Consider the following 21,431-nt stretch of genomic DNA (forward strand, 5'->3'; position numbering starts at 1 on the left):
AATGAAACAAGCGCAAAAAGCGTTAAGTTCGGCAGGGCTGAACTTTTGATACGCTGGCAGATACAATAAAAATATATAATATATACTTGCAATAAAAAATATAAGGAACAAATCAAAGTGGGCCCATTTTACAAAACAATGAATTTTTCCTAAAATCTAAAAACCGAAAACTAGGACTTATACTGATGACGCATGGAAGAGTATGTAATACCTTAACTACTGGAATTTAGATTGCAACGTTATATGAGAATATTGGGGGTTATCATAATATGAGGGCAATGCCTAATTAATGACCATTATTTGTCAATTTCTAAATTCCTGCCGATATATTTCATTATCGTCAGGTTCGATGTTTGTTATCACGATATCCTAGAAGGCGGAATGATTTCAACAGAGGGCTAATTCGTCTTAGAATTCCATACTTTGTACGGTAAAAACTGATTATTTCAAGTAACAACTATCATCAATACAATGGTAGAATACGCATATATGGGGAACACGGAACAACACGGAACAAATCAGGTAACTATTTTAATATAAACAAGTGAAAAAAGCGTTAAGTTCGGCCGGGCCGAACTTTGGATACCTTCCACCATAGGTATACTAAAAGATACTAGCATCGAAAATATCGTCGAATATTAATATTTTTTGGGATGGATATTTGTTACCATATTCCAGTGAATTCTGCTGAAAACGTGCTCAAGAACCCCAAAATATCGAAAATTTGCGGTGCACTTATATGGGAGCTATCCTTAAACGTGGACCGATATAGCCCATCTTCCAACATGGCCTGTCTGCAGCAAATTTTTGGTGATCTATATCAATTCGTTTAGGCGGTAGACAATAGATGGACGGACATACTTAGATCGTCATAGAATCTTACGCTGATCAAGAATATATACTTTATAGGGTCGGAATTTATTATTTCGATGAATTACAAACGGAAAAACAAAATTAAAATACTCTCCATACCATGGTGGAGGGTATGAAAGTAATAATTTTCGGCGCCCAATGAGTTGACATTACCCCTTAAACACTATATTGAACTTGCTGTTTTCTGCAAATTATTTAAAAAAATGAGCCACCTTTTGGATTGAAAACACATTGACTTGTCTGCGATGGTAACATTAATACTATCCAATAATTTCACTCAGTCGACTTGGATTTATTTTCATAATTATTATTTTTCCATTTTTTCCAACTGTCATCAGACATTATTAAAAATCAATTATTCATAGAAATAAAATCCTATCCTATTATCTGAGTATTATAAATTAATTTTAATTGTCTATATTTTCTCTTTTCTTTTCCAGATAACTCAGGTTTAAAAACAAAACACAACAAAATTGCCATTTACGACGACAGCACCAACGAACAGCAATCAACCTACGCATTTATAGCAAAATAAGATAAAAAAAGTCAACAGCAACAACGATCTGAGACACAAATCACCGAGAAATTCCCTACAAAAACGTATAAAACCCAAGCACATGCTCAGCAATGAGTACAGCCGCAATTGTTACCAAGGCAAAAGGTAAAGTTATATTTTGTTTCTGTGTTTTTGTTTTTATGTTAAGTCGTAATCTCCCGTTTGAGCCTCTTTCTTTGTTTTTTTCTCCTCATTCACCACCACCTACTCACCCAGTTGATTTCAACATTTAGTCCTTTTGGTTTCTGTTTTTTGGGATAAAACTGTATTAAGGTTATTCGCCGCCATCGCAACAACCTAAAATGGAGGCCATGTGCGACTTTGATTGTCGTCAAGTCGGTTTCAGTTTGAACTAATTTTTCGGAGAAGTTTTTTTTGTGGATAAAACGTAATACTGCGGGCCATCAGCAGAAAGTTTGCAGTAAATATTTAAACCTGGCTGTGGCACATTTATTTGAGAAAGCGTCAAAGTAGCTGCAGGCATACATATGTGTTCACCAGCAGAAAGACAGTCAGACATACAGACACCAGTTCAGGATTTCATTGGAATACATATGTTTAATGTGTGTTTCTTTTATGAATATGCTTGTCAGATGATAATATTTTAAGCAAGCAACTCAGGGCAATATTAGGTTGGTTCCAGGGAAATTTGTTTTTTTACTCCATACAATAATAATGAGGACTTCTTCATGTATTTTTATTTAATGCCAAGATTGTGTAACTTCCAATTGCCCGTAATTCTAACTCGTAGACACATCTGCAGGAAAAACAGTGAGCAGAGCAGTATAGTCGGACGGGGCCGACCATACGATACCCTACATAACTACGACGGAATTCTAACTTTCTAAGGAAATTTATTCCGTGCCTGGGAAATATTTCGTGACATTTGTACCCGCTTGCCCGATTAGAGGTCAATATCACATCTGCCATACACTGACATATTTTCCGAATATTACTAATATTCAGTACAGCCCTTCTTATTACTTGTCCAGATTGACTTCAGCGTGGGTTGTATGGTGATGATCGGTTTATAACTGTGGCCTATAGATCGATTCGAAAAAGTGCAAAAAAATAAATTTTCGGTCCACTTCATCCCAAAAATATTATCTGATCATCACCAAAAATTATAAGCGCTGTCTTTGAACATAACTGGAACCCCATGGAAAACTTCAAATCGATCAGTGTTATATTTCCGGTAATGGGTTACTAAATAATATTTAAATACGTAAGCACCTGTAAATATTTAAGTGTAATTCCCACATCTGAGAACATATATAATTGGTATCAATTTAAAGATTGCCGTTTTGAGCATTCACGAGAATTGGGGAATGTTTGTTTTCAATCGTGAAACGAACGAACGTTGTTGATGTTCGTTTGGTAAAGGATTTATCGCCATACATTCATTCTTAAAATGAGCACAAAACGAAAAGAATGTATTTTGAATTATAAACGTACCGATAAATTTTTGACTTTGGAAAGCCTAAGCCTTTGTCCAACCATTATCAACGTTAAAAATTGTCATATAGGATTAATTTTACTAAAGAAAAAAATCGTAGTCATCAATTGCGGATTTTCAAGATTCCCTGGTATATTTCATTTCATTGCAAAAGATTTTCAGATATTTCTTCTTATGAAAAAATGTTTACGACCTGGCCTTTTTGGAAAGGTAACATCGTAACACACTATAAAGCAACTATAAAGTAGGTCTCAATATATTCTTGATCAGAATAAAAGTTTATATCGTTTAGCCCGAAGGTGTCTTGAAATCACGATAGACTTCATAACATATAAGATAGAGTTCTGAAGTCTTTGTTGGTCATTGGTTTTATCCCTATAGCGTTGGGTATTGAAACCACTTCCGATATAACAGTACCTTTGTTTTGAAGCTTTTAGATGCACTTTTCCAGGAAAGTGGCAACAATATGGCGTTCCGCATTGTTGGTGAGGGAAACCTCTTCGAAGAAAAATTGTAAAATAGGTCCATATTTTGACATAGCTTTCATAAAAAGTCCCTTCGTACCGAACTCCGAATTTTTGAACCTCAGGGTGCATTCAGTTGTGAGTTACAGGGTGTTAAAAATGGAAGTGAACAGGACAACGGCGAAAATGCAAGCCAATCAGCTAAAATTGTGAATGATGTTTATGGTTCCGATTCTGTAACAGACAATAATGTGCAATTTTGGTTTCGTATATTCCGTTAAGATGCACAGGTAGGCCGGTCGTCGAAAATGTTGATAAAATCGGAGTCGTAACATCGCCCAGCAGCTAAAAATCGATCATAAAACTGTTTTAAACTATTTACAATTGACCGGAAACAGCCAGAATTGGCCAACAGGAGAAACTTCGGGAGCTTGGCAGGGAAGTTTTAATGCATCCGCCATACAGTACGGACTTGACACCAAGCGACTATCATATTTTTCTTGCATTGCAAAATTTCTTTTGTGATAAAAAAATTGGAGGATTGAAAAAATCGGTGCATATTCCGAAGCATGTTCAATAAAGTCATATAGTTCATATAAAAAATTGATTTCTTTTTCCTCCACCTGATATTTGACAACGACACTGATATAAATATATATTTTAGATCAGAATACAATTCTGTAACGCGGATATACTTATCCGCCGGTCTGTTGATATAACGGTAGAATTTAAAATATATATGATCGAGATTTTAAATTTTACACGGAGAGTTCTATACTTTCAAGATGTTTGGTTTTTATTTTGTGCGCATCTCCTCCAATTTGAAAGACCATGCTCTGAGATGTTGTCTTCCACTTGGTCTTTCCATCTAATTCGTGGCCTTCCTCTTCTGCGTGAAACATCAGTAGGTTCACTTTTATATGCCCTTTGAGCTGGGGCATTCTCATTCATTGGCACAACATGGCCTAGCCACCATAGTCGCTGCAGCTCAATACGAGCTGCCGATGGTTCATTCGACGCCGATATTCACCAGATCGGACCGTATATCTTTCGGAGAATTTTCCCTTTAAACCCCTCAAGAGCTGCCTCATCCGCTTGAGCAAGTACCCATGCTTCAGATCCATATAACAGCACGGGTAATAACAGCGACTAGTAAAGTGTGAGTTTGGTCTGGCGGGAGGTGGCCTTGTTTCTAAACTGCTTACTTAGACCATAGTAGCATCTGTTGGCCATCACTATCCTGGTGTCATTAATTTTATTTATGGCGGTACCAAGGTATATAAAATCTTTATCTACCTCGAAGCTGTAGGACGTCTTGCGCGTTGATACCATCAGCTTGGTCTTCTCGCCATTTACTGTCAGAACCCCTCATTCTCAATTTATTCAAATGTGGCTGTTACCGCTCGCAATGTTCGACCCATTATATCGATGTTATCGGCGTAGGCGTGTAACATGTGTTTTTTGGTGTACAGAGTGCCATTTCTGTTCACATTTGCCTCTCGTATGACCTTTTCCAGCAGGATGTTAAAAATATCACACGACAAACTCTCACTTTGTCTGAATCCTCGTTCGATATTAAAGGGCTCCGAGAGGTCCTTTCCGACTTTAACTGTTGACCGTGTTCCAATTAAGGTTATCCTGCATAACCGTATTAATTTTGCAGAAATGATGAACGCAGACATGACTTTAAACACCTCTGAATGGATGGGGCTTTTGAATGCGGCTTTATAGTCGACGAATAGGTGGAATGTGTTGATATGTTTTTCGTAGGTCTTTTTTCAGGATCTGGCGCAGAGAGAAAATCTGATCAATGGTGGATTTGACGGGTCTGAAGCCGCATTGGTATGGTCCAGTAATGTAATTGACCATTGGTTTCAGTCTAGGCGCTCGTAAAATATGTCTTAGGTCTGCTCATCTTTGTCATCGGTCAGAGCATGGACGCAAATAAGACTGATGTAGAAGAACTTCGCTTTTATACGGATTAAATCAATTCACTCATCTACTGGAGGGAATCTGGAGACGAGGTCTTTTATTTTCCTGGTAACCATAAATCTGCAGCCAAACGCCATTTTAAAGCCAATCAGAGATATAATTTCCCAATATCTTAATAATTGGACAGAGCATAAACATTGTTCCCACGTTTCGTTGTCTTCTTCGTAGGCTCCATTTTTTAGCTTGATACTATCTGTCATCAGACTTTCGGATGACGTGACCAATATTATTTCAGGTATTGCATTGATTTGATTCTATTTTCGTGCGGTTTATTGTACCTGGTATCGATGTACTTCTTCCGAGCTTGGAGTATTAAAGCAATGATGAATGCTTTGTATTTTATATGCAGATCAGTTGGATGTAGACTATACTGTAGATGTAGACTATACGGTAGTCTGCAAAGCCGTAATGGTTGTTGTACGCATTGCCCCCATATACCGGACTTTTTGTAGTGATTTTATATTTAATTCTTTGTGTATCATCTTTGTATTGAAATCCGATTTGGAGTTTATGCTTCTGCTGCAGAAAAATTATCATCTACCTGTTTGTTAATGTGTTGCGTGTGTGAACTTTCCATTCCTGTCTAGCGTTACTCTCAGATATTTAACTTCATATTGTTATCTATCCCATATTCTTTCTGGTAAAAATATATATTTATATATTCTTACTGGCAATGGGGATTTTAAATATGCCCAAACGTCGACATCTATTTAGGTGATTATTAAATTTTTAATTAATTAAAAAATTAAAAATCGAAGTGGTCAGATGTACTTCAGTGGCTTCACATTTATTATCGTTATCATGTGGAGATTTCTGTCTATCTTTCCTATGTGATATGAACATTTTTCATCCCAACCTAATCAACATTCCAAACTCACATTTCACTGATTAAAATAATAACATTCGCATGAATAAAATAAAGAAATATGAGTATTTTTATACCCTCCACCATAGTATGGAGGGTATATTAATTTTGTCATTCCGTTTGTAACTCATCGAAATATTCATTTCCGACCCTATAAAGTATATATATTCTTGATCAGGGTAAAATTCTAAGACGATCTAGCCATGTCCGTCCGTCCGTCCGTCCGTCCGTCTGTTGTAATCACGCTATCTTCTGAAGGAATTGAGATAGGGTGCTGAAATTTTGCATAGGGTTGTCTTTTGTCTGCAGGCAGGTAAAGTTCGAAGATGGGATATATCGGTCCACGTTTAGGTATAGCTCCCATATAACAGTACCTCCCAATTTTCGGTATTTTGGGGTTCTTGAGCTCGTTTTTCTACCGAATACGCTGAAAATTGGTACATTGAGTTCTTATTGGGTACTAAATGTCTCCACAAAACATTATAAATATAGGTCCACTTTTTCTGGTAGCCCCCATATAACGGTACCTCCTAATTTTCAGTATTTTGAGGTTTTTGATCGTATTTTTCCACCGAATTGGCTGTAATTTAGTATTTTGAGTTCTTAATAGGTACCAAGTCTCTACAAAAAATTATGTATATAGGTACATTTTTTCGGATGGCCCCCATATAAGGGTACCCCCAATTTTCGGTATTTTGGGGTTCTTGAGCGCGTTTGTCAACCGAGTACGCTGAAATTTAATACATTGGGTTCTTAATAGGTACAAAATCTCTCCACAAAAAATTATAAATATAGGTCAATTTTTTCGGATATCCCCCATATACGGGTACCACCCAATTGTCGGTATTTTGGGGTTCTTGAGCGCGTTTTTCTACCGAATACGCTGAAATTTGGTACATTGAGTTCTTAATAGTTTCCAAATCTCTCCACAAAATATTATGAATATAGGTCCATTTTTTCGGATAGCCCCCATATAAGGGTACCCCCAATTTTCGGTATTTTGGGGTTCTTGAGCGCGTTTTTAATACATTGGGTTCTTAATAGGTACAAAATCTCTCCACAAAAAATTATAAATATAGGTCAATTTTTTCGGATATCCCCCATATACCGGAACCCCCCAATTTTCGGTATTTTGGGGTTCTTGAACGCGTTTTTCTACCGAATACGCTGAAATTTGGTACATTGAGTTCTTAATAGCTTCCAAATCTCTCCACCAAATATTATGTATATAGGTCCATTTTTTCGGATAGCCCCCATATAAGGGTACCCCCCAATTTTCGGTATTTTGGGGTTCTTGAGCGCGTTTTCAACCGAATTTGCTGCAATTTGGTATTTTGTAGTCGTATATGGTAACAAATCTCCCTACCAAAAATTATTAATATTCACCCCTTTTTTGGGGTAGTCCCCATATAACCCCCTTTTTTATATTAAAATAGTTATCTGATTTGTTGCGCGTTTTGGGTTTGGTTCTAAGACCCTTTTGTAATCATTTCAACTGCGGAGGATAGAGAGGTAAAACATTAGAACGTAAGGTTCGGTAGTGAACTATAGCCGCATTTAGACCTAGCCCCTGATTGGAGGTTCCAGAAGGATTGGACCGATAACCCCATCTTCGAATTTGAACTAAGCTTGGAAGAAATAATAAGATGGCCAAAGTTCGGATGAAATCTAAATTTTCTGAAACGGATTTGGTCTAAAGAAACATGGGGTCTAGAACCAATATTTCGATGAGGCACATTTTCATCGTGTTAAAGTGTATACACCCTCATTAGCCATAAGGCTGAGGGTATAATTATCCTTTAAAAATTTCGAAAATTTTTATTATGGTTAACATAATCCGTTTTTAGAAATATCGGTATAGGTCCACTTTTTGGTATGTTTCCTATATTTTCATTTATAGTACCTGTCAATATAACTATGGTGGAGGGTATCCAAAGTTCGGCCCGGCCGAACTTACCGCTTTTTAACTTGTTACTTTTAGCTAAATTACGAAATTAGTAGCAGTGGCATATGCCACGTTTCGACATTCCGACATGGAAAAGTGAAAGTTAACGCTTTCAGGTGTCTGTCTGTCATACTCTGTGTGTATATTTATATATGCCAGTTGGTGTTTGAATAAATGTTTTGCGGTTATGCAAACTTTTTTCATTCGGGTTTGTGTTTGAGGTTTTTATTATTTTGGTAATTTGCTTCTGACATCCTGCTTCTGTAACACCCACCAACCACTCAACCTATATTTTTTTATTATAAAATGTTAATTATGTATATATTTTTATTGCCAACACTTGTTACATGACCGACCACTTTTTCACTTTTTTTATTTTTGTATTTTTCACTTTCTGTGTATTCCAGCTTTTGTCTGTCTCACCTCATTTTCGTTGTTGGAAATTACTTTGGTAACCACCAGCGCATTACTCCTATTACTGCCATTCCCGCCGGCAGCCAAAGCCACAAGCGGCTTACGTGTACCCACCTTCCTGCAGGAGCCACCATCACGTTTGCTCTTTGGCAATGACACTGGCAGCCAGGCTAGTTGCACGGCACATGGCAATCCACCACCGATTGTTTCCTGGGTGCTCAGCGATGGCACAATGGCCACTCAGGTGCCAGGACTTAGGTAAGTTTGATGTTGGCATTAAAAACGGCAACTAACACTGTTCTTCGTACTACACGTGGAGGAGTATACTTAACTCGTCGTCGTCGTTGCCATATAATAATACCCTAATTGTCATTATGTGTGTGTTATAAAATGTATGCTTGTTGCACACCTTTTGAGCACACACACACACACATCTATACTCACACAAAAACATAATAGTATTTGAGTGCAAATGTTGTTTTTTTGGCTAATGAAGATAGGGGTCGTACTTACGCATGCTGAAATAACAAAATAAATCTTTATGGTATTATAATTAAAACATACATCCATACGTATTTAATTACAGAAATGTAAAACATACTAGTGATTTAAAAAAAAAACGTATACAATTTTCATTGTAAATGAATCGAGATATATCTTTATAAAAAATGTTACATAATAAGAGCTGCATCGTATGTGGGTCATTTTTGGCGCTTAAGCGTATTATAATATAGGTTGCTTGCATATAAAATTATTTATCATATAGAAACTGGAATAGAAGTTGTTCGAATTGTTGAACACTTTATGCGAAGAAATGCAGAATACAAAATTCTTCGTATTGAAAATTGGATATAACGGGCCACGATTTGGTATAGCCCCCATATGCAGTACCCTATTTCGGTATTTCGACGTTTTGGTGGCACCGAAGTGACTGCAATTTTGTACTTAGATTTTCAATTCAATAGAAAATGTCCCTAACAAAAATGATCGATATCCGTTCACTTTTTATTATAGCTCTTATATAACGGTCTGCTAGTGCGAAATGAAAAATTATATAATTTTCCTTATATATGTTTTATTTTTATATAGATTATTTGTAAACATTTAAAATTCGTATATGTTAATTAGGAAATATTTCCTCACACTCTACGATCGCATTAAGTGGATCGGGGACCTTTCTCTTTCCACATAGTTATCATCATTTTATGAAAATTTTATAATTGTTGGTGACACTACATTTTATTGTTTTAGCTATTGTTTTCATTTTCCCGAAATCTGCTTGTCATATCACAACTCCTTCCTTAGCTAGATAATGACAGAGTTTTCGTTCTATAAGCCGACCTTGTAAAAAATTTCCAGGCGCGTTGGTCTTTTGTGCAGTTTTTTTTTTCATGCCATGCCATGTTCGGCAATGTTGTCTTCCACTTGATCTTTCCATCTATTTCGTGGCCTTCCCCTTCAGCGTGAACCATCAGCAGGTTCGCTTTTATATGGCTTTATACATAGGGCATCTTCATCCATTCTCACAACATGACCTAACCAACGTAGTCGCTGCAGCTCGATACTCATGAGCCATTCGACGGCGATATTCACCGTCAACTCAGATCGGCTTATAGATTTTTCGGAAAAATTTTCTCTCAAACACTTCAAGAGTTGTCTCATCTGCCCATGCTTCAGATCCTTATAAAGGCATGGGTAGTATCATCCTCTTGTGGAGTGGGAGTTTGGATTGGCGGAAGGTGACCTTGTTTCTAAACTGCTACTAGACCATAGTAGCATCTGTTGGCCAACACTATCCTTCTCCGAATTTCAAAACTGGTGTGAATAGCTTTATTTATGGCGGTACCAAGGTATATAAAATCTTTGACTACCTCGAAGCTGTAGTTCTGATGTTCCACATTTGGTCTGAGTCTACTGGACGTCTTCCGCGGTGATACCATCAGCTTGGTCTTCTCGCCGTTTACTGCCAGTTTCACTTTGTCTCAATTTGTTCAATGGTGGCTGTTACCGCTCGCAATGTTCGACCCATTATGTCGATACCATCGGTGTAGGCGAGTTAATACTGTTCGGTATTAAAGGAATCCGAGAGGTCCTTTCCGACTTTAACTGCTGATCTTGTGCAACATAATGTTATTCTGCATAGCCGAATTAATTTTGCTGGAATGCCACACGCAGATATGGCTTTATACACCTCTGAACGGATAGGGCTGTCGTATGCGACTTTTTAGTCGACGAATATGTGGAATACGTCGATGTGTTTTAGGTGGGTTTTTCCAGGATTCCAGGATACTTATTTCGAAAAAATCCACTTTTCAAAGGTTCACCCAAATCCAAATGTCAATATCGCTGTATCGGTTCACCTAACTGCAAATTTGGTACCATTTAGTACACGATAGTACGAAGTTCCAAAACTTTCTACAAGTCCAATCCTATACCCCAACAGTAATCCTATCATAAAATTTCAAGATTGCAGCTCTATCGGTCCACCCAAATCAAAATATGATACCATCAGTTAACCTAAAATTCGAAATGTACCAAAATTGATGCTAACATCAAATTTCAAGATTCCAGCTCTATCGGTTCACCCAAATTTAGTACACTAATGACCCTAACTCCAAATTTCAGGATCCCAGCTCCATCAATTCTCCCAAAATTCAAATTGTACCAAATTTAGTACCCATAAGTATGAAATTCCAAAACTGCATCCATACCCCGATGCTACACTCCAACAGTAACCATATTTCGAAATTTGAGCATTCCAGCTCTATCGGTTCACCCAAATCCAAATTTCGTACAATTTTGTACACATTAGTAAGAAATCAAATTGTTTCAATTTTCAGGTTTCGAGCTCGATTTGTACCTCCAAATCAAATTTATAGCAAATATGGTACTATATAGTACTTTTTGTACACATGAGTAGACGCTTTCAAAACCATCTCCTTATATCGACCCCACTTCTCTACCCCAAATTCGCATTCCAATTCGCAATCCAAAACCATCTCCTTATATCGACCCTACTTCTCTACCCCAAATTCGCATTCCAAATTTCACATGCTACGAAATTGTACCAAATTTAGTACTTTTCGGATACTTATAGTTCGAATTTCCTTTGCTGCATTCATAGGACACTCCATCAGTGACCCTTATTTCAAATTTAAAATTTCTAGCTCTACCGGTTCGCCAAATACAAATGATACCACATCTAGTACTTTTCGTACCGTTCTAGTACGTATTTCAAAAAACCCAGCACTTTGGAATTATTGGAGGGGAATTGTTCGTTGCATAGGTTTACTTATGTTTAATATTCCTTATATAAAGAATCTAAAAAAATTACTCTTCCGCGGTTGGAGGTTATGCTAAGATCGGCCCGGTCGAACTTAAATCTTATACTTTTTTTCAAGAGATAATTGTAAGAATAAGGAAGGCGGTCTACCTCCCCAAAATTTGTCGCATATAACAAACCCCCCATTATTCGTTGCATCGAAGGTTGAAGGAGTGTAAGTGGGGTTGGAAATAAAAGTCCATACTCCTACAGTGGAAATGTTAGGAAATTGACTATTAAAAGTGGATGTTAATAAATATTTATTTTGGTTCTAGGGTGTGCGAAAACTCTCTCTCTCTCTCTCTCTCTCTCTCTCTCTCAAAAAAAAAAACAAAAAATAATTTTTTCAATAATAATTATTAAAAAATTATTCTTTAAAAATAATTAAAAATAATTGTTTAAATTACAACTTTAAACGACCATAGGACGATTTTAATAAAAAAAAAGCACAATACAAATTGTTATTTAAATTTTAAAGAGTCATGGTAAAATTCCTCTTTTTGCGGTTTCCCCATGCAACAAAAAAGGGGTGAATGGCTTCAAAATTAAGCCCTACGTCGTTGTGTGTCATATTTTGGTTTTATGCTGACCAAACCTTTTTGGCCTGCCTCAGTTTGTGGTTTTACAGCTAACCCGGAACAGTGGCAATCCTAACTCTGTTGTGGTTTTTAATTACGAACTCTCTTAACTGGGATGAAATATGACAACTCTTGCCAACATTTTCGGCTAGTATTAAAACGTAGGCATGTAACTTGTATATGCTAGTAATATCGAATTTTAAATACCAGTAATATACAGGTATTGACTTCAAATCCGTAACATATTAAAAACCAAACAACTGTACAACTCTTATCAGCAACATCGTCATCATCTCCTGCTATTTAAAAGGATGTAAAATAATCGAAGTTTTTAACAATTTATTGTTGTTATTTCAGCCATGTCATATGTCAAATGATTGTTATGAATATGGAGTTTTTTTTGGTTGTATTTTGCAGAAAAATCTGCCACTTCCCTCAATACTCGAGTAGATAGAGTGCGCTGTGCTTACACACTTCCATACTCCAGCACTAGCATTGTCATCATCACTGTCATAATCATTCGCATGAAATCACTTATCCCGATAGTACGTACACAGCATCAGGTCAATGAGTGGATCAAGGGAATATATTTTTTGGTAGATGGAAATTAAAAACCCTTGAGAGTATTTATATTTTCAATTACCACCACAAGAAACTTTGAGTTCATTAAAAGCACATAACATCGCCCAAGGTTAATGTGCATGTTTTTCTGGTTGTTTTTATAACTTCCATAAATGTCATATTACTTCTAAGATTCATAACCCAGGAACGTGCTCCGACCGATCCCCCGAATAATAACAACCTCTTATGTTTGCTATACGTCCATATTTGTCTTAAGCTTTTGTGCAAACGTTGAGTTTTATGAATGAAGGTATTCAGAACCTGGGTTTTTGTTTGCTTTTTAGAGAAGAGGTGTTGGGCAGGGTAGAATGGAGTGGAGGAGAAACATCATCAGCATACATGGATGACTTTGTGTGACACGTTCTCTTCTGTGGGGGTACGTGTGTGTATGAGAGTGGCAAAACATAAGTTCTGTTTTGTATTGTGCGAACTTCGTTGTTTTGTTCGTTTGTATCATCCTGACGTTCATTGTTCCTTGCTTGCCGCAAATGTGAGGAAAACGAAACGAAGGAATACACACACAAAAACAACAACAGCAACAACAACAAAACCACAACAGTCAAGAGAATGTACATTGATTTTGACAGGTTTACTGCAGTCATCCAGGCAGTCCGACAGTCAGCCAGTCAGTTCGTCAGTCATTCATTCAGTTATAGCTTTGTGCACTCAAATATGATTGCCGTTATCCTGTTGGTATGCCACACAACAAAAACAACAAACATGATAAAAACCAAAGGATACAATAAATGCGGTAGTGCAGTGAACGAATTTTATATGTTATCCATTTATCGATGATGATGTTGATGGTCGTGTAATTTTATTGAGAGATACTTGAAAATAATAATTGCCAGAAAAAACTATTTACTTTTATTAATTTAATTTTAAAATTCACATGACCATTCACACAATTTATGCACATCCATTCAAGGCTAAAATCACGATTTTTAAATCAGTGGATTTTTAAGTAAAAACATTTGACGTGGATCTTATAAGGCGTGTATTTTTAAAGAATGTTTCCAAGGATATGATGAAGTTCATAGGCGTGGATTTTTGGGGATGGTGAAGATCATAAGCGTGGATTTTTAAAGAATATTTTCAAGGATATGGTGAAGATTATAAGCGTGGATTTTTAAAGAATATTTTCAAGGATATGATGAAGTTCATAAGCGTGGATTTTTAAAGTATATTTTCAAGAATATGATGATGTTCATAAACGTGGATTTTTAAAGAATATTTTCAAGAATATGATGATGTTCATAAGCGTGGATTTTTACATAATATTTTCAAGGATATGATGAGGTTCATAAGTGTGGATTTTTAAAGAATATTTTCAAGGATATGATGAGTTCATAAGCGTGGACTTTTAAAAGAATATTTACAATGATATGATGAAGTTCACAGGCGTGGATTTTTAAAGAATATTTCTAAGACCATGAGCGTGGATTTTTAAAGAATATTTCTAAGACCATGAGCGTGGATTTTTAAAGAATATTTCCTACAGGACTATCAGTTGCAGAAGCGTGGATTTTTAAAGAATATTTCTAAGGCCATGATGAGGTTCAAAGGCGTGGATTTTAAAAGAATATTTCTTTAAAGAAAATTCCTGAAGGCCCTGCACAGCCAAAGGCGTGGATTTTTAAAGAATATTTCTAAGACCATGATGAGGTTCATAAGCGTGGATTTTTAAAGAATATTTCTAAGACCATGATGAGGTTCATAAGCGTGGATTTTTAAAGAATATTTCTAAGACCATGATGAGGTTCATAAGCGTGGATTTTTAAAGAATATTTCTAAGACCATGATGAGGTTCATAAGCGTGGATTTTTAAAGAATATTTCTAAGACCATGATGAGGTTCATAAGCGTGGATTTTTAACGAATATTTCTAAGACCATGATGAGGTTCATAAGCGTGGATTTTTAAAGAATATTTCTAAGACCATGATGAGGTTCTAAAGAACATTTTCATGGATATTATGATGTTCATAGGCGTGGATTTTTAAAGAATAATTCTAAGACCATGATGAGGTTCATAAGCGTGGATTTTTAAAGAATATTCCTAAGACCATGATGAGGTTCATAAGCATGGATTTTTAAAGAATATTTATAAGACCATGATGAGGTTCATAAGCGTGAATTTTTTAAGAATATTTCTAAGACCATGATGAAGTTCACAAGCGTAAATTTTTAAAGAATATTTTCAAGGATATGATGGAGTTCATAAGCGTGAATTTTTAAAGAATATTTTCAAGGATATGATGAAGTTCATAAGCGTGGACTTTTAAAGAATATTTTCAAGGATATAATGATTCACTATTTTTTAATTATTTGTGTAATAGTTAGAACTATCCTTGCATTTATACTTATGAAGGATTTTCTTTCATTTCCATTAACATTTTCTCCGAAATACTTGTCTTCTGATAAATCTTGCACATCTTCTTCACATTTAAGTATAGTCAGACGAATAATGATTACATTGGAATTCCTTTTCTCTTTCGTTCTCCTCTTTATTTTACTTCCTTTCCCCCTTTACATTGTTGAGTGGTTTTATGGTTATTCATTCCAGAAAACCCAGAAACTTTTTTGTTTATTTCAAAGACAACACGTTGTTTGAATCTGTCTGAGAGGGTAGAATTTCACACACATTTTACTTTTAAAACACACACACACAAACTGTAACCGTCTACACACATGTGGATGCATACACGAGTACATACATACTTATAAGTTCATTTTTACACATTTGTCGAGTTGAGAGAAGAGCAGAGTAGAGTAGAGTCAGTCATTCATTCACCATTTATCAAAAGACTTATTGTTTTTATTATTTAAGTGGTGTGAAGTTATACTTGGCGGGGATTTCTTTATGAGTCCTTTTTTGTTTTTATTTCAGGATGACAGAGTTTGTGTGTGTCGGTGTTTCTTGGGTATTCTAATATCTTAAGTAGTGTTTTTAATATTCTGTGTATGTGTATGTGGGAGAGCAGATCTCAAAAAAATTAAGTGTTTCTTGCAATTTATTTTCTAAAAAGATTGAGATTTAAGAGGCATTAAATGTGAAGCAGGTCTTCAGTGATATTGACATCATCTGGATTTAATTTTTTTAATTAATATTTTCTTTTAATTTAATCCTTTGTTTATGAAAATATTAATCATAGAAATTTTTGTTGTTGTTGTTTTTTTTTTAATTTTCCCAGTCGTAAATTATAAAAAAAATATTTTGAAAGGTAGGAAGAGGTTCCTAGGCGTGGATTATTAAAGAAAATTTTTGAGGGATATGAAGAGGTTCCTAGGCGTCGATTATTAAAGAAATTTTTGAGGGATATGAAGAGGTTCCTAGGCGTCGATTATTAAAGATATTTTTGAGGAATATGAAGAGGTTCCTAGGCGTGGGTTATTAAATAAATTTTTGAGGGATATGAAGAGGTTCCTAGGCGCGGATTATTAAAGAAATTTTTGAGGGATATGAAGAGGTTCCTAGGCGTGGATTATTAAAGAAATTTTTGAGGGATATGAAGAATGATGTAAGGAGGTGAAAAGGCATTGACTATTAAATAATAATTTTATGGATATAAGGAGGTGAAAGGCGTGGATTATTAAAAAATGTTTTTAAGGATATGAAGAGGCTCCTATGCTCGGATTTTTAAAGAATATTTTGAAGGATATAAGGAGGTTAAAAGGCGTGACTTATTAAAGAATATTTTGAAGGATATGAAGGGGTTCCTAGGCTTTCTAGGCTAAAGAATATTTTGAATAATATAAAGGGGTTGCTAAGCGTGGATTAATTAAGAATATTTTGAAGCATATAAGGAGGTTATTAGGCGTGGATTTTTAAAGAATATTTTGAAGGGTATAAGGAGGTTCATAGGCGTGAATTATTAAAAAATATTTTGAAGGATATAAGGAGGTTCATAGGCGTGAATTATTAAATAATATTCTGAAGGATATAAGGAAGTTCATAGGCGTGAATTATTAAAGAATATTTTTAAGGATATAAGGAGGTTCATAGTCGTGAATTATTAAATAATATTTTGCATATATAGGTATGAATGATTTGGAAGTTATAATGAGGCGTGATCTTTTAAATTAATAGGCATGGAATTTCTATGTATGTTTGGAAGGAATTTTGGTGGACATTTTATGATAAGTAATGTTTTGTGCATTCATCCATTGTGGTATATAATCCAGTTTTCCAGTTTTTGGGTGGTCGAATGCAATTATCAGATAATATTTCTTTCAACATTAAATTAAATTAAGGGGTTGAGATTCACTGTTGGTAACAGTCAAAAATCAAAAACGTTTTTCTTTTAAACTTACTTTATTTTTGAAGATAGAAAATATTGGACCACTTCTTCTGGTAGCTTCCTCACAAAATGGTCAATTGTAAATCTCATATCAAGCCAACGGAATATCCAAACTTTTTGAGTACTTTTTCACATCATAATATTTTTAACAAAACTCGATCCCAATCCGTTCTTGGGACCCATCAGTCAATTTCTTCTGGTATGCAACACAAATGCGAATGGGAGATTCGTGGAGTGGATCGGTGGGTCTCAATCTCGGATTTGATACAAACTCTGTATATCGTAATATTTATTGCAAACATAAATCTACTTCGAAGATAAAGGATACCGGTGCACTCCTTCTGGTACCTGCCCCATAAAATTGTCCTTATATATAAATACTTGTAAACTTTTTTTATTGTATAATATTTTCTAAATATCAAGCTGACAATTTTTTTTTTCAATTTATTTCGAATTCGTATGTATACTCTGCAAAAGTTTACGGTTCTTCGTACCAAAATCGGAACAACATCTTGTGAAGATGTCCACGACTTCGGAAAGTTTTGTCGGAAGTTTCTTTGCGAATTCCAAACGAATTCGTAAAGGAACTCGGGAGAAATACAGGGACATTTTTAAGGGAACATTCGATTTTCTGCACAATTTCGGACAAAACTCTGAAGGATGATTCGACAAAAAGGAAAGTTTTCAATTACTTTTTTAGAAATTAAAAAAAAATGAATACTATCGGTAATTTTATTCGAAATTCAGAAATTTATCGGATGTTTGATCTGAAATACGAAAAAGTAGTGGATGTTTTATTCGAAAAAATAATCCATTTTATTTTTAGAGTAAAGAACATTTTTTATTAATTCCTTGCGGAAGATTTACTATATTATGTTCATACCCTACACAACAATGTTGTCCGGGTATTATAGCTTTTTGCAGCACCAATAGTTTGTAACGCCGCGAAATATTGGTCCTAGATCCACCTTTAAGTATACCGATCGTCATATCTCGACTACCTGAGTCGATCTACACATGTGTGTACATCCGACCGCCTGTCCACTTTAATTTGTAAATATTTTTTTTTGGAAAAGATCGGTTAATATTTAGGGGATGAAATGGACAAAAAAACTTTATTTTTGTCGGGTTTTCTGGTCGCTCCAGAGGCCACAATTATGTCCCAAACATCGCGAATTTTTGCATGGAGAAGACGATCGGACCAAAGAAAAGGCAAGACGTTTGTGTGAAAAATTGTAAAATTTGTTTTCTATACCGTATATATATATATTTACTCCTGAAGGACATAGTCCCGAGAAGTTGATAATATATCCAAGAGGAGTGGTTGGTCTTCAAATTGATACCAATTATATTGTCGTACGCACTCGGATGTGGTAGTTACATTTAAATATTTACCAAACTAGAGGGCGAAATATAGCGCTGATCGCTTTGAAACTCCAGGTATGGCCAAGGACCACGCCTTTAATTTTCGGTTTGATCGGATAATAATATTGGGATTAGGTGGACCGAAAACGTAATTTTTTGTGTTTATTTCGAGTCTATGGGCTACAATTGAAAGCCGAACATCACAACACAACCCACGGTGAAGGGAATCTAGACAAGTAATTAGAAGGGATGTACTGAATATTAGTAATATTTATTGACCTCTAGTCGGTCAAGAGGGTTCAAATATCGCGAAATATTGCGCAAGCTCAGAATATAGAACCACAGAAAGTTAGATTTTCGCGGAAGTTGTGTAGGGTATCATATGGTCGGCGCCTTCCGACTATACTGCTCCGCTCACTGGTTTTTAAATATAGTCTTATATTTAGGAGTCTATATTATTTTTTACCAAGTATCACCTATTAACGCCACTTTAGGAGTTGCCTTTCTTTTTTATTATTTTCCGGTTATTTGGCATCCCTAAACCTTTAAAAAAATGGATGAAAAATTAACCTTATACCTTCTAACTCAAATCCTTTTCTTTCTTTAAGTGTTCCCTTGGTTATTCAAATAGTTTATATTTTAATGACGTTCGTTGTTATATTTACAGAGGAATACTTCATTCCTTCATATTGTATCAATTAACAGGAGACAACGTTATTATTTTTTCACGTCATTTTAATAATTAATAAGCGTTAATAAATTGATTTAATTTTAAAAGTATTAACCTTGTCACGAGCTACTATAGATATTCACCTCTTTAATTTCACTTCAAAACTTTTCACTTCCACATAACCCCACATTGTTTTATATCTAACAAATGTAAACTTGTATTCCATCGTACCAGCATTTATAAGCTTTTAAACTCCAGATATAATTTAAGTGAACTCTTTGCTGGCAACAATACCATTATAAACATTAGATAGCAATGTATGCATGTATTGTTCCATAAATTTAAATGATAGTCCGAGGACAATAGCAGAAGAAAGTTTCATAGCATAAATGCTAAAGACTTGCTTTTTCTTTATCTATTTCCCAACTGTCATTGTCACACCATATTAAATGTTGCCAGCCGCCTGCATTCTCGGACGGGTGGGCACACACATATTTAACCAAAGATGCCAAACAAGGAAAAAGGAATCATCTTTGTCATTGTTCCTTCATGAATAGAACAAAAAATACGAAAAAGAAGAAGAAGCTGTTGGAGCTACAAAGGATAGAATAGTTAATATTTGCTCTGTTATGAGTTATGAGATGATATGCAAAAAAGTATGTATAAAAATTGCTCAAGTGAAAGAATATTCCAATAAATGTTGGCAAACACTGACTATGTATGGGTGGATTATGTTGTATGTATGGGTGTGTACGCATGCAATGTTTGAATTGCTGTTGAGAGGGCAACATGTGTCACATGCTGCAACATTATCTTAAATAGCTTATGTTGTATGACTTCGTATAAACTTGCTGTCTTTGGTGTATAATATTTTTCAACAATAGGAAAAATAAAAATAATTTATTAAAAATTTTCGAACATTTGTTAGATATGGCATGTACATAATTTACAATATTTTACATGTTTTTTTTTTGTTTTTTTGAAAATCAATAAATTTTGAATGTGTCATAGCCATTTCCCCGAAACAGTAGCTTGGTATATCCCAGCCCACATTTTTATTTTGCTTCTAGAAAAGTTTTCGTTGGGTTTAAATGAACATAGATCGATGTGTGGCTATTTGAAATAAGGATCAATGTTTTGGAGAAAAAATAAACTTTTGAAAATTAATGACATGTCGGTCAGATTTTACCCTACACAACTATATTGTGATGTCATTATAAGTTTTGTATGACACCAAGAATTTGTAACACCAGTATACTGATCGCTATATATCTAGACTACAAAAATGGAATTTATGCTATAATACCTACAAGGGCCTATAAATTCTGATATAATTTAGTATTATCAGTCGTAGTATTCGGGTAATTTAAAAAAAATGGAAAGAAATTTGGTCGTCAAAAATGATTTCTGCTTTTTGAAGGTCAAATGTAATTAGACTTTTGTGTTAAAAATAAAACATTTTTATACCTTTCACCACACTGTGGTACAGGGTATTATGCCTTTGTGCATATATTTGTTACAGGCAAAAGGAAACGAGATAGACACATGGTTCCTTTTGAGAATATGCATAGAATCACTTTCTAAGTCGATTTATACATGTCCGTCCGTCTGTTGGTGTTAAATTGTAAACAAAGTACAGGTCGCATTTATGATCCGAATTGGATGAAAATTGGCATAGGTCACTTATTTGGCCCAAGGACGAACCCTGTTGAATTTGTTAAAAATCGGTTCAGATTTAGATATAGCTCCCGTATATATGTTCGACCGATTTAATGTAAATAGTGTACCAAAGTCCCTATATATCTTCCGATTTGCACGAAATTTGGCATAGCGTACTGAATTGGGTCTATAATGTGCACAATTCCGTGAAAATCGGATCCGATTTAGATATAGCTCCCATATATATATTCGACCGATTTAAATTAAATGGCATACCAAAGTCACTAAATATCTTTCGATTTGCACGAAATTTGGGATAGCGTACTGAATTGAGACTAGAATGATGTGTATA

The 21,431-nt window shown here is 35.2% G+C and overlaps 1 protein-coding gene across 1 annotated transcript in view; it reads left to right on the forward strand.

The window, feature by feature from the left end:
• Positions 1-1,484: 1,484 nt before the first annotated feature.
• The window catches only part of LOC133332096 (cell adhesion molecule Dscam2-like), a gene marked incomplete at its 3' end in the record, with an annotated part of 32,854 nt that continues 12,907 nt past the window's right edge, over positions 1,485-21,431 (forward strand). Inside the window, exons 1-2 of the mRNA XM_061540477.1 lie at positions 1,485-1,534; positions 8,559-8,823. Coding sequence (XP_061396461.1) covers positions 1,501-1,534; positions 8,559-8,823 — 299 coding nt within the window. The remainder of the gene's footprint in view (positions 1,535-8,558; positions 8,824-21,431) is intronic.

Source organism: Musca vetustissima, unplaced genomic scaffold, assembly GCF_032173495.1.
Source record: "Musca vetustissima isolate MV318-11 ecotype Yass unplaced genomic scaffold, APGP_CSIRO_Mvet_v1 utg180046, whole genome shotgun sequence".
Taxonomy (NCBI): Eukaryota; Metazoa; Arthropoda; class Insecta; order Diptera; family Muscidae; genus Musca; species Musca vetustissima.